The sequence below is a fragment of the Apiospora marii genome, assembly GCF_038362585.1.
Source record: "Apiospora marii strain CBS 49790 chromosome Unknown utg000007l_segment0_segment0, whole genome shotgun sequence".
In the NCBI taxonomy this organism is placed as follows: Eukaryota; Fungi; Ascomycota; class Sordariomycetes; order Amphisphaeriales; family Apiosporaceae; genus Apiospora; species Apiospora marii.
Window position 1 is genome coordinate 98,635 of NW_027117379.1, and position 14,014 is coordinate 112,648.

The window sequence follows — 14,014 nt, forward strand, 5'->3', positions numbered from 1 at the left end:
GTTATATAATTAAATAAGTTATTATAAACCTTATTTAATATCTTATATTAATAACGTAAAAATCTTACCTCTTTTAATTTCCTTTAAACCATATATTTATTGATAATAAATTCTAATATAAACTTTATTTACTTAATTTATTTAATAAACCTTTAAAATCCTTTTATAATTTTTATTATATAAATTATACTATTTATAATATTCTTAAATAACGCTTACTTAAAACCGGCTTCTACTTTTCTAATAAAGTTTTAATTAATATTAAACTTCTTATATTTTTTCTTATTATTACTTATAAAATCACCTTTCGAAAGATATATATTAACTTTAAAATAAACCTTTCTTTTATCTATAAAGCTTTTTATAAAATGCTATAATATTTAATAAAAAAAGCATAAATTAATATTTAATTAGATTTTAATAAATATAGCTTTATTCCTAACCTTCTTATTAAGCTATAAAAAAATAAGAAGTTTAACCCATACTTTTAACAATATAATAACACTATTAATAATATTTATTTTACCCTTAAAGTTATGAATAATAAATAAAGCCGGTAGAGAGACTAAAAAGGATAAATTAATACTAATATACTCGTTATAATTAATTAATAGGAACGCTTTATATATCTATTAACTAATTAAAAAGGTTCAGCTAATAATAGTCGTATCTTTATATTAATGACTAATTAAAACGAATTAATAATATAAAAAGGTTATTATTTACTCGGAAATACCGATTTTACGAACTCTTAATATCTCTTAACGCCGTACTATAATATACGATACTATTTAAAAAAGCATCGTTAAACGAATATATAACCGTAAATAAAAAAAAATTATTTAATTTACATTATTTCATATTTCGAAATTATATTAAAAAAACGTTTAATAAATAGAAAGGGAAGTTTTAATATTTTAAAAACCTTAATTATTTCGGTATTAAAACAATTAAATTACTTATATACGCCACCGCTTTTATATATAACCATATTCTTAAATTCTAATAAATCCCTAAAAATAAAAAATAAAAAATTAATATAAATACATACATTAATAATAATATAATTAAACGAGGGATTACATATATAATAGGAAATAACTTCGATATATACAAAAAAAAAGAAAGAGAATATTTAATATCGAATTGAAAAAAGGATTAATTAATAAAAGAAATATAATTTAATTATTTAAAAAGTATATATAGAATATAAAATATTTCTATAATAATTAATTAATTTTTATTAATTTAATATAAAATATACACTTTTAATAATATAAAGTCGATCGTATAAATATTACGCTAATACTAATTAACTAATTCCCCTTATTTAATATATTCCCCCATTAAAAATAAGTATATTATATATATCACCACTATTAAGCCCTTACTTACTACCCTATAAATTTAATATATACACCTTTAACTTAATTTATTTAATTAACCTTTATTATTAAAATTAAACCGTTACTCTTCTTTTAACGTAAATAATTACTATATTATAATTAAAAAAAAAGAATAAAGTTTAACTTAATTAAAAAAAAATATCTTTAATAAAAAAAAAAAAAAAAAAAAAACGATTTTTAAAAAATTAAAATCCATCGAGTAATTAAACAAATTAATATATTTTTTAACTATCTTAACTACGATACCATCCTTATATCTTTTCAACTTATATATCTTTTTTATACTCTAACCATATAAAGTTATATAATACTTATAAATTAAATACTCTATTTTAAGGTAAAGCCCTACAATTATCGAAATAACTAGAATAACGTCTAATACTATTAATTTTAAATACCTAAATCGCTTCTATATATGGCTAACTAAAAATCCAGGGACTTATTATATATTAAGCGGTTAAAAACGAACCAGGATATAATATCTTTTAATATAAATAAATAAAATATTAAATAATAAAATTTTAAAAACTTTTATTTAATACTACTCACCTTAATATTATAAAATTTATTTATTATTATATATTATAAAAACTAATTATAATCTAAACTTTATATTTAAAATTATTTAGAAATAATAATATCATATAAATATATAAATTTAATATAGGATTAACCGCCACCCCTTTCCTACGTTTTTAACGCTAAGGTTTAACACCAACCGAATTTAAAATTTACTAGCCTATATATAAGATCTAATTTACAGCATAATAGTATAATTAGTATATATATAGACCTATTTAATAAATAATTAATATAATCACAAAGTTTAATATTTAATTATAATATAAAATAATTTTTAACGTTATTTATTAAAGAATTATCGAAATTAATTATAAAATAAAAGGAAAATAGGAAAGAAAAGAAAAAAAAGGAGGAAAAAGGAAAAAGAAAAAGAAAAGAAGGTAGTTTTAAAGGCAAAAAGATATAATTAATTTAATATATTAAAGTTAACTGTTTATAAGCTTCTATCGATATCTCGGGAAGGTATAAGCGTACCTTAAAAAGCTTTAAAAAAAGGAGAATTTTATAATAATTTTATAATATTAAGGGGTAATTTATATAGTATAAATATAATATAAAAAGGCGGTAATTAATAATATAATTTCCTTATTAAAAATAGGTATAAGGTTTATATTAATATTTTAATTAAACTTTATAACGCCTTAATACTTAATATAAATATACCCTTAATTAATATTAAAAATAAATTAATAATAAAAGAATATAATATTTTAAAAATATTAATTAAAAATATAAAATATAAATCTTTTACTTTTAATATTAATTTAATAAGGAAATTATTAAATTAAAAATACTAACTATTTTAATTTAATTTATTATCGGAATTTATTATTAATTAATTAATAACTTCGATAATTTCTTTTTCCTTCCTTTTTAACTTTTATAACTCTTTTCTATTACTATTTTTACCGGAATTAATTCTTTTAACGTTATTTTTATTATTACTTTTCGAAAAAAATTAATATTAAATTAAAAGAATATTATTTACTTTTATTATTACTTTAACTTTTATATATTTATAAAAGAATTTAAATTATTTATATTAAAGGTATTAATTCTTTATTATTTATATTATTATTTTTATTAATTCTTTAAAGAAGATTTCGATTACTTTTTTAAATATATTAAAATAAAATTAATTACCTTTATTAAATTTTTTTATTAATATTTTTATTATTCGCTTTAAATCGAACGTTTTAAATTTAATTAATGCTTTATTAAAAGATTATAAAGTTTCGTTTAAAATAAATAAAAAGGTTTCTTTTTAAACCTTTTAACGCCGGTTTTCCTTATTATAATTAAATTATATTAATATTAATATAACCTTTTTTTTTTATTTTAATTAATATAAAAAGTTTTATATTAAAGTAATCGCTTCCTTTTTTCTTTAAATTATTTATTAGGGATATTAATAAAAAGGTTTGAATTATTAATTTCTTTTTATAATTCTTTCTTTTTTTCGGCCTTTAAAACTTTTTTTAAAATTTTATTAAATCTTTTCGCTTTTATACCGTTAGTTATTTTATTTATATCGAAATAGAATTTATATAGCTTTTTATTAATAAAGTAATTAAACCTTTATTTTACGATTTATTAATATTAATTATATTATTATATTTTTTATTCTTAAACTTTTAATATTAATATAAAAAGGTCGGTTATAAAGTCGTTTTTAACCTTAGAAATATTAAAATATTATAATTATAACTCTTTAATTTTTTTTCGAAAGTTATTTAATTTATTTTTATATTATTTAACGTTAAAATAATTCCCCGGTATTCGGTTTAATCGATTAATAACGATTTGATAACTTTTATTGCGATAATTTATATAAGTTTAATATCTTTTTATTATTTCATTTCGGTAATTTTATAATAGGATTAGGACGTTATTAGAAATTTAAATAATATTATTTTTTAATTTTTCCTTAATTTTATTAAAAGAGGTTATTATAGAAGTTATAAAGGGAGTAAAAGCCGTAGAAAGGATAGAAGTTATAGAAGAAATAAATACTTTAAAAAGGGCAGATATTTTAAAAGGAGTAAAAATAGGTACCGTAAAAGGAATAAAAATAGGTATTATAAAAGGAGTAGAAATAAATATTAAAAAAGGAAACGATATAATAAAAGTTATTATAGGAAAAATTTTATATCGATATTTAATTTTAAAAGGAATAATAATTAGAATAATATTAAAAGTTAGTAGTATAGAAAGAATTATAATATTTAATTCTTTAATAATTTTTTATAAAAATTTAAGAGGTTGGTAAGATCGTTTAAATTATATATTAGGCGGTAGAGAAGGAGGTATATAATAAGTAGTTATTTAAAAGGAAATTAATATACGTTTAACTTTTTTAATATTTATTATAATAGAAAATGGTTTAATTAAGGTATAATTTCTTTAAAGAATTATTTTTAAAGTTCGTTAATTTTATATAAGGGTATATTAAAAAGTTTTAATATTAACGTTATTTAATATTACGATTTATATATACGCTATTATAATACTTTATTATATTTTACGAATAATTAAACTATAAAATAAATTAATTATTTTAATATATATAGCTTATTTAGATAATAGACGGGAAAATTAATTAAAAATTAGTTAAAAAGCTATAAATTTACCCGGTAGCTGATAAGGCCGTACGTTGACCCTAAAAATCAGCCGGCTTATTAATTTGGAACGCAGCTTGGGGGTTGATCTTATCCAGTATGCTGCATTATGTGAGGCTTGGCCAAGAAGTGGACAATTGGTCCTGCGACTACTTCAAGTAGATAGACAATAAGTACAGAGTTTATCTTGACTATCGTTACAATGGCTTGGGTTTCATGGAGTCGTTGTCCTGTTTGATCTTGACTGAAGTCTACTCCTTTTTCAGGTGTATATCGGATACAAATTGAAAATCTAGAAATACAAAAGCTATGAGAACAAAAAAGCAGATATCCAACAACGCCGTTGTATGCAACCGACCGTGAGATCGAAAACCCATCTAGGAACTCCACGAAACGCTCTCATGCCTACTATGTGTTTATACAATCCATGCCGACCAAATCTGCATGAGCGAACCTATATCCCCTACAGCGGAATCTCGAAACTCCCGTCCTCCCGCCTGAACTCCATGATTCCGAACCGCCGCGACTCCATGTAGAACCGGAAGCAGCCCGTCTGGAAGGACTCGAACGTAGCCACGAACCGGCCCAGCTCTTCCTGTGTCTTCTCGTCGTACCGAAGCGACTTGGCGCGCAGGGCGGCGGCGGCGGCCTCGAACCGCTCGGCCGACGCGTACATCTGGTCCACGACCTGCCCCACGGCCGCCGCGAGCGAGCCGCCCTTCTCGTGGAGGGTGATGGGGACCAGGTTGCTGGCGGTGCCCTCGCGCATCTCCTTTTTCAGGGAGAAGAGGTCGTTGCACAGGATCGGTTGCAGGCTCATCTCGAACCGCATGACATTAACCTCGTCGCACCACGCCAGCTCGGCGGTAAGGTGCGTGTCGGCCATGTACTGGGCCAGGTCGGCAAAAATAAACACGGCGCCGGTGCCGTGGCGGAAGGCCCAGTACTCGTCGATAGTGGGGAAGGTGCCGGCGAGCCGGAATTTCTGTTCCGGGCCGTTGGAGAGGAAGAAGTCCTCGAGGTCTTGCGCCAGCAGGGGGCGGTTGATCTGCGAGGGGGCGGCCGCGGCGCAGGCCTGGGCGATGGGGCGGAAGCTCGGGAGCAGTTTGTGCGACGGGAGCTCCTCGGCGGTCTGGGGGACGAGGCTGCTGCGTCGACGGGGCTTAGCGGGGGACTCGAGCTGCTTTTTGATGTAGAGCGCGGTCTCGTCCCGGAACTGGTTGGCGGAGTGGATATCCGAGGCCAGGTCAGACACGTTGGGGTCGATCTCCTTGTCGATCATGTCGTCGAAGGCGAAGAGGAAGAAGCAGAGGATGCCCATGGTCACCAGCCGGTCCCACTCGGCGTCGGGGTAGATTCTGTTCGGGCGGTCAGCTGGGTTCTTATCTCATTGAAAAAGATTTGTCTCAAATCGTGGTCACTTACACTGCGGTAAAGGCGGCCAGGTCGACGGCCTTGAGCTTCTTGGCAAACTTGGCGTCGTCAATGTACTTGTCGATATACTCGTTGATGACCGGCAGGAGCCTCTCGTAGTGCCGGTTGCGTCCCTCGGCCCATCCCGCATACACGGGCCGGAGGTCGGGCAGGTGCAGCGTCTTGCCCTCGAGGCCCCGGTACACCTTGGTGATCTCGTCTTCCTCCATGGTGACGGCGGGCGTGTACATGTTGGACAGGGCCAGCTTCAGACGGTACAGTATAGACAGGGACGTCTTCTTCAGGGAGTTCTCCCCAAACAAGACTCGGGCCACCGAGTGGACCGGCTTGGAGTCGATCCAGTAGTCCAGCGTCTGGCCGATATTCATGTTGAGATGCGGGTGGTAAGAAAGCGCGTTGATGTAAGGAGACATGGTAATATTCGTTGTACACTTAGAGAACTAATCGTAACGTAACAGAGATTCTACAAGTTTGAAGGGAGGGTGTCTCAGCTGCCGTTATATACAAGAGCTGCCTGCTGTCGGTGTGGGTTTGCTTGTTGGAAGCCTCTCTATTGGTTGAGCCCCCCTATTAGCGTACTATTTCCGTTTTCCAACGGCAACCCCCCTCGTGATGCCTAAGCTGACGAGACGCGATTGGGTCTTTTAGCCCTGTTGGTGTGACTGGTTGGCTGTGCCGCGCAACAGGAATGACAAACAAGTGTCAGCAATGGGCGAGATAGGCTAGGGCAGACCGGCGTAAGCGGGTGGTGTGTGGCTGCTATGCGTGCCAGAGCCCAGCGCCATACGCCATACGCCATACGCATACGGCAGGGGCGCCTAATTGGGGGTCATTAATGTGTGTGTTCACCCTTTGCCTATTATTATCGTGGCTGGCGCGCTAGCTGGCTAGCCTCTCAACGGGGCATGGTTCCCGGATGGAGCAGGTCAGCCATACCCGAATCCTTCGAGAAAAAAGGAGCTGCCAAGCGCGGGTGGTGGGAGGAGTGCCGAGGGGTAGTGCCGCAACGCTCAAAGAGTTTCTTCTTTTCGATCTCGGAAGACTCCTGAAAAGCAAAGCGCGAAGTAAGGTAAGTTGCTGTTACATGGAGGCCAATCCCTCGGAAGTCTCAATACGGAAACTCCAGTAGCACACCCGTATACACGGGCAACTCAATTGGGATCCGACCTGTGAGACACCAATCTGCTTTGGTTAAGCGAGCATGCAATGGAAACATGATAACTAATCAATGCGACAGATGAAGTCATCGCGTATACGTCGCTGTGCTGATTCGACACTCACGTTGCCGAATGGCATTGCTGAGTTCAGGGGCATTGCGCGAGACCGAATCTCTGCAGGGCCGAAATCAAGTATCCGTCATTGCTGCCAGGCAGTGAACCGCTGTCATCGCCGCATATCTCGTATAAATCGCGGCAGGCTGCTTAGGGGCACATGGGGTTACCCTGGTAGGCAGTCTTTCGTGGGCGACCGCAGCTTTCGGATCGGTTCGCGGTGGTGCAGGGATGCAAGGACGCGGGATGGCAGCACGTGCTGTCGGAAACTAAACCACTGCGTGGGTGAGCCCAGGCGTGTGGGAATGGTTCTGGTTGGCCTATTGGCAAAAAGTGCGGGCAGGGGTGGTAAGCAAGGGAGAGAGGCTATGCGTGCGTAAGACAAGTGCTCGGTCCCAGATCAATGAATCACCCTGGGTTCATTTGCCAGCTGAGTGAGGCTAGGGAATTGAGAAGAGTCGTTAACGAATTGGAGCCCCGACTTTTTGCGTTTCCGGCGACTTGGGCTGCGATGCAAGGGGGTGGGAAGACAAAGAGTTTGTTTCGGTTCCGGGGGCCTGGTTCCGCGTATACGAGAAAATGCGACGTCCCGGGCGCATCAACCCTGCCTCAGCCCCGTGGCCAGCTGAGCAGGTAGTCCCTCGGGCATTTCCTGCTGCTGCTATTGCTAGGGCTACGGGCTATTGAGTGTGACGTCAAAAAGACTGCCCTGGAATTGGACCTGACCTGAGTGAGCATCGAAAAGGTGCAATGCTGGATGGACGCCGCCTGCGCCATGTGTTTGTGTGAGACCGACGGTGGGGTCAACTGGGGTGGGTGTGGGTGGTACTCCGTAGGGCTGAATCGGCATCAGATGGGGGCCGAGTAAGCAGCCTTAGGCAGCTGGGCCAAAAAAAGCACAGTCGGTCAGATGCTATAGGGGATGTTAAGACCTCTTCTCTCTGCCTTTAGGGGCCAGGGGGTCCCAGCCAGCCATCACCGCCCTTGATCGCCGAGAATCACCATCTCCAGGCACCAGAGTCGCACTCAATTGATACGGGCCATGCTGTTCACGCCGGATGACTGGGCCGTCAGCCGGGGACGGCGCCCTCCGCAGTGGGTTTCTCTGACCGACTTGCGGGAATACGTAGAGCACTGGCGCTGATGCGGATGACACACGACATGGCACATGGACTGCTGAGAATGAAGCACCGCCATATCGCCGAAAGGGGACGGAGAACCATCATCTCGTGTCGCTTGGAGTGCTTAGGCGAGGCCGGAGTGCAAGAAAACTGCAGCCAACGCAAATCGAAGCAAACGTAGATGCATCACGAATATTCCAGTAAAACCAACAACGCTTGGTCATCGTCGCATTGGTTCGGTTGGCTCTTCAATTGGAGTACGTTGGCACTATTGAAATCAGTGGCCATTACTCATTGGCATCGGAGGCTGCAGTATGTGTCGAGTCATGAAACTCGATGGGAGGGGGCCAAGCCTAATAGGGCAGGTCGTCAGACGATAAGCAGCTTGCCTGGAGTAGTTGTTTGGGATCGCCAACCATGCTCCGGGCGGAACCTCGCCGAGCACAAACACCCACGACGAAATTCGGTGTACTGATGAGAACTGCGCCCTCTTCGAAAACGTCAAAAGGATCGAGTTGCCTGGCTACTTGCGAAGCGGTTATCTGCGGGCGGCTGACGGGGCGTTCTCAAGACAGCGGCAGGACGCGCGCGCTGACATGATGCGGGGTATTCTCGTGGCCGCGGCCCTGGCCCTGGTGCGGTGCGTAATGGCGGGAGCAAACCCGCACAAGACGCCTCAGTACCAGACCTTGCCCTCGCTGCGTGACCAGGCCAAGATTGTCGACGGTTGGACGGACGAGCGCAAGGCTCTGATCCCGGGGATCTTACGCAAGTACGGAGTGGACGCGTGGCTGGTTGGTTCAAGTCCTTTTCCCAATGTCACACTCTCCGGTGCTAATCACATCCTACCTTTTCGACCCCCAACAGATCAGCCAGCGCGAGTATGCCGAGGACACGGTCTTCTGGGCCCTGAAGGAGGCCACCATGTTCTCCGCCCGCCGGCGGACCACGCAGCTCTTCCTGGCCAACGCCACCGCCGAGGGCTCCTACTCGTACCAGTGGATCGAGAACACGGACCGGGTCTGGACGGAGCTCAAGGCGATCCTGGACGCCCACCAACCGGCCCGCGTCGCCCTCAATACGGCTTCCGAGCTCGCCTTCGCCAGCGGGCTGCACGCGGGCGAGCGCGACGTCATCGCGTCGGCGCTGGGCGAGGCGTGGGCCGACCGGTTCGTGCTCGAGCCCATGCTGGCGGTCGAGGTGGTCGCGGCCATGGTGCCCGGCCGGCTGGTGTGGTATCGCAGGATGATGGAGACGGCGTGGGCCATCATCGAGGAGGGGTTTAGTAGTGCCGTCATCCGGCCCGGCGAGACGACGGCGTGGGACGTCGAGTGGTGGATGCGCGACCAGATCCAGGCGCTCAACTACACCACCTGGTTCCAGCCTAGCGTCTACATCCTCGGCAAGACCGACCTCCCCGCGACAGCTAAAATGGACGACCCGCGGGCGCCCGACCACTCCATCAACTACGGCGACATCATCCATACCGACTTTGGCGTCACCGCCATGGGCCTCAACACCGACACGCAGCACCTCGGCTACGTGCTCTACCCGGGCCAGACGGCGGCCGACGTGCCCGCGAGCGTCGTCGCCGGGCTCCGCAAGGCCAACCGGCTGCAGGACATTGTCGTCGCCCACATGGAGATCGGCCGGACGGGCGACGAGATCCTCCAGCGGTCGCTGGACCAGGCGCGGAGCGAGGGCATCGAGGGCAAGATCTACTGCCACGCGACGGGCGAGTGGGGGCACAGCGCCGGGACCGTCATTGGTATGTCCATCTTTCTTTCCCAGGTTGCTGATTCGACGACGATGATAGCTGATTGACTGACGACGCGCTTAGGCATGACCAACCTCCAGGAAGGCGTGCCCGTCCTCGGCAAGCTGCCGCTGCTCAAGGACACGTACTACAGCATCGAGCTGTACGCCGAGCACTTTGTGCCCGAGCGCAACATGACCATCAAGTTCCCGCAGGAGGAGGACGTCTTCTGGAACGAGACGGCGGGGGTCTGGGAGTGGGTGTACGGGCAGCAGACCGAGCTGATCTTGGTGTATACGAAAGAAGAGAAAGAGAAAGAGGTGCTGCGCGTTCAGGGTGATGAGCTCGAGCTCTGATCTGATTTTCAGATCGAATGATGGCCTACTGTAGCTCCCTCATCCTCAATTGACGGAATGCCACAGCAATCATACATGACCCATAGGCAGTATGTGGCTGTTGAAGCTGAGGCGAGTCGACACCAAGGACTTCTAAAGATACCCGCAATTGATCATCACAGAGAGGTCTACGGGTTAGTATTATCAGTTCCAAGATTTTGTTCTCTGTTTTTTTGGGTATGCTACGAAACAATACCGCACAGCACCATGTTGCGCCTCTCCCACCAACAAAACCCTTTTATTTATCCACTGTGTTGTATCCCCTTCCTGTTACAAGTTTTGAAAGTAGTCCGAACAGATTCCTCTGACGCGGAACAGACATCTCCAATTCCTTCAGCTGATCTGGGGTGAAGTAACCTCTGATAAAGTCATCAGGCACATTCAGCGCGTCAACAATACTATCCAATCTCCGAGCTGGTTCAAACGAACTCTCTTCCTTTGAATCCTTTGAATCCGGGAGAACGAATAATTCCTTCTTTATATCTGCTCCACTTTGTATTAAGTCCTTGGTGATCGCAAAATATTCACCGCGAAGAGCTTCATCATGCTCTTGCTCTGGCTCTAGATGCAATACGAATTGCCTCCATATCGTAGGGAGTGCAATATTTCCACTGTTTTTGAAAGGAACCTTGTTCGGGGAAGCACCATTGGAGAGTAAGAATCGGACAGTATCGATATAGGGTGCTGTAGATTTGCTAATAGGGGTCAGGGCGTAGTTGAGCAATGCGTCTCTCAAGTTCAGCTTTGTGTTTTTGTTCCGATGATGGTCTTGCAGCCGAGAAAGAAAAGATATAGTCTTTTTATGTCGCCACTTCAAGAACTGATATGGGCTATCAGATGTGGAACTGGAGCTGGGTGAGTCCCTGTCACCGCACTCCCATATGGCCTCTGGAGGCAACTCTGAGGAGAGCTTCTGCTCAAGGAAGCTAGTATGGCCGCTTTTGGCCGCCAGCCCAAGGAAGAAGGTAGGCTGTTTTCTCCAATCCGGTTCCCCAACTATATCGATATAAAGGTTCTCGGCTCCTTCAAGGAGGTCATCTATCGCACTTTCTGTCTTCTTTAGACTGATAGCATTTCGGGTGTAGAAGAATATCTCATCAAGGAGCCCCGGGAGGCTGACATCGTCCAAGGGCGAGAGGGTTGCAAATTTCATCTGTGTCACAGCCGCCCTGGCCACAGCGATAGACAGTACAGTGCTGTTATCTATGTTGGTGCCAAAGAACTCTTTGGCTCTTGGGGACCCCACCAAGAAATCTCGGACTGTTCGATGCAAAAAGTCTACTTTTTGTCTGAAGTAATCTGTGTCTGCATGACTCTCAGAAGGAATTTCTAGGCCAAGATCCGAGGTAACTTCAAGTAAGCCCCTGGAGATGCCGTTTAGCTGTCTCCGCATCTTTTCGCTTTGGGCCGAGACTTCATTCAAGTCCAGAGGGGTGTGAGATGAATCGAGCTCAGCTGCTTCGCCCAATATGATCTCATTCAAGAAGTGGTAGAAGATCAAGAGACGAGGCTGGTCTGCTTCAATCGCAACCTGCAAGATTTGTGCGGCTTGCTTTCGATCCGCTGCCGACACCGAGTTGAGCATATGGTTGAAAAACTCATCCAGGTCTTCCGGGAAGTCTGCGAGCTGCAGCCGAAGAGTTTGCACTGATTTATAGAAGGTGAATCCCTCCAGGAGCTGTCTGACGACCAGTCGAACCCAGAGAAAGACCCCCTGGGCTCGATTCACCACTTCATCTATGAGGCCCTCGTAATTCGAATCGCTGTTCCTCAGTTCCATGAACTTTTCATGACTGTGGAAACTATCGCTCACATAGGTGTGGATATCGTTCCTGGTCAGATCCTCGAGCTTGAGGCTTTTGGAAGGAGTCTGCCCATACACATCCTCAAACTCTTGCCAGGGTCGACTTGCCACGCACAATTTGATCTTGCCATTGCCAGATGATTCTAATCGATGCAAGACGTTGGTCAAGTCCCTGATACTCCTGTGCTCTTCGTCGTGGAATTCATCCAGGCCATCAATGAAAAAGCAAAACTTGACATCTTCGACCTGCTGGAGGATAATCTCATAGATCCTGAAGAGTGTATCCAGATCCCAGTCCTCGTTATAGGAAAACGGCCTTGTGAGTATGGGATCTTTGATGATGTTTGGTATCACGTCCGGAATGTGACGCAGAATCTCGAACAACAAAGTCCTGAGTAGCCCTTCGAGTGACTTTTGCAGCGGGTGGCCAGCATACCAAAAGTAAAAGCTTGCTTTGACCAACCTGGATCCCTCTGCCCAATGGTCGAAATGCTCCGTCACAGAGTCTTGCGCGAAGACGTACTTCATGAAGGTGGACTTCCCGGACCCTGGTTTTCCGTATATCCAGAAGACGCCGTCACCGTCGCGTAACCAGTTGATGAAATGCAAACACTGGCTCAGACCGCTCGCTTGGGCATCGGGGCTGGCCAACCACTTGAATGTACCTTCATGAGCTTCTTCGATCTTTCGCTCGCGTGTAGATATACTGGTGAAGTGCAACCGTTTCAGCAGCTGCTGGTTCGAATTCGTATCCATGGCTTTGACCTTGAGGTTCTCCATGGCAAGGGCAAGACTCTGCATCTGGTCTGACAGCTTGGTAGCCAGGGCAGGGTCCATTTCTTGTTGCTGGCGTTGCTGGTAGTATTCCTCTGTCTGTATTGTGGGAGCGCCACCCTCAAGATTCTCGAGCGCTGTTTGAACTTCTTCCTTCAGAGACTCGATTTCGTTCTTGGTTGCGATGCCAAGGTTGACATGCGTTTCATGTAAACCTGCTAACACGCAGCCCAGACCTTGAACCTCGTTTCTACATCGAGAGTGGAGGTAGATTAGCGTACATGATAAAATGAAGGATGCAGAGGCACGTACAGCAGGAGCTCCTGCATATGAGCGGATATGCGTTCCTGGACCTTGGAGATCTTGCCGTTCAACTGCTCCATTTTATGCTTGGAGCGAAACCCCTTGAACGCGGCCTGGGCAGACTTTATCCTGGTTCTTTTGCCTTGGATCCTCAACTCTTCCAGGCTCTTCAATAGCTCCTGGGCGATCTCATCGCATTCGCGCGCCATGGTTCTTAGATCTTCTGTCGCCCCTGGAACGACGACGATCCTCCCACTATGCTGCTTGACATCGCGGGTGGTTTTGTTCAAGAACTCGACGTCATCTGCAACGCCAGCACCCGATGCGTAAATCTCACTTGCACCCGCGACCAACTTCCAGGCAAAGTCAACAAAGGATAGGATATTGCTGGCTAAGCCAAGAGCAGCTAAAGCCTCCATGACTAGAGAGACGCCTCAGCTGGGCAGGATTTGCTGATTGAGCCTTTCGGATGTTGAATGCAGCTGGGGACCCTTCGAGCAGGCGCCAGCTACTTGGATAGTGGAATATATGGTCAGAAACAGGTGCAGCA

The 14,014-nt window shown here is 42.2% G+C and overlaps 3 protein-coding genes across 3 annotated transcripts; 1 reads left to right on the top strand and 2 right to left on the bottom strand.

Annotated features, from left to right (window-relative positions):
- Nucleotides 1-5,069: 5,069 nt before the first annotated feature.
- PG985_010447 (terpenoid synthase) lies at nt 5,070-6,408 on the bottom strand (the record flags this gene model as incomplete). Its single annotated transcript, XM_066830215.1, has 2 exons — nt 5,070-5,964; nt 6,032-6,408. 2 exons carry the CDS (start codon nt 6,406-6,408, stop codon nt 5,070-5,072), a joined length of 1,272 nt encoding a protein of 423 aa, XP_066680897.1.
- A 2,623-nt stretch (nt 6,409-9,031) lies between these two features.
- PG985_010448 (uncharacterized protein) lies at nt 9,032-10,544 on the top strand (the record flags this gene model as incomplete). The annotated part of the gene is made up of 3 exons (XM_066830216.1): nt 9,032-9,226; nt 9,300-10,200; nt 10,273-10,544. The coding sequence occupies 3 exons, from the start codon at nt 9,032-9,034 to the stop codon at nt 10,542-10,544; spliced, it is 1,368 nt and encodes a 455-aa protein (XP_066680898.1).
- Nucleotides 10,545-10,821: 277 nt separating this feature from the next.
- Nucleotides 10,822-13,883, bottom strand: PG985_010449 (uncharacterized protein; the record flags this gene model as incomplete). The annotated part of the gene is made up of 2 exons (XM_066830217.1): nt 10,822-13,411; nt 13,474-13,883. The coding sequence occupies 2 exons, from the start codon at nt 13,881-13,883 to the stop codon at nt 10,822-10,824; spliced, it is 3,000 nt and encodes a 999-aa protein (XP_066680899.1).
- Between the last annotated feature and the right edge of the window lie 131 nt (nt 13,884-14,014).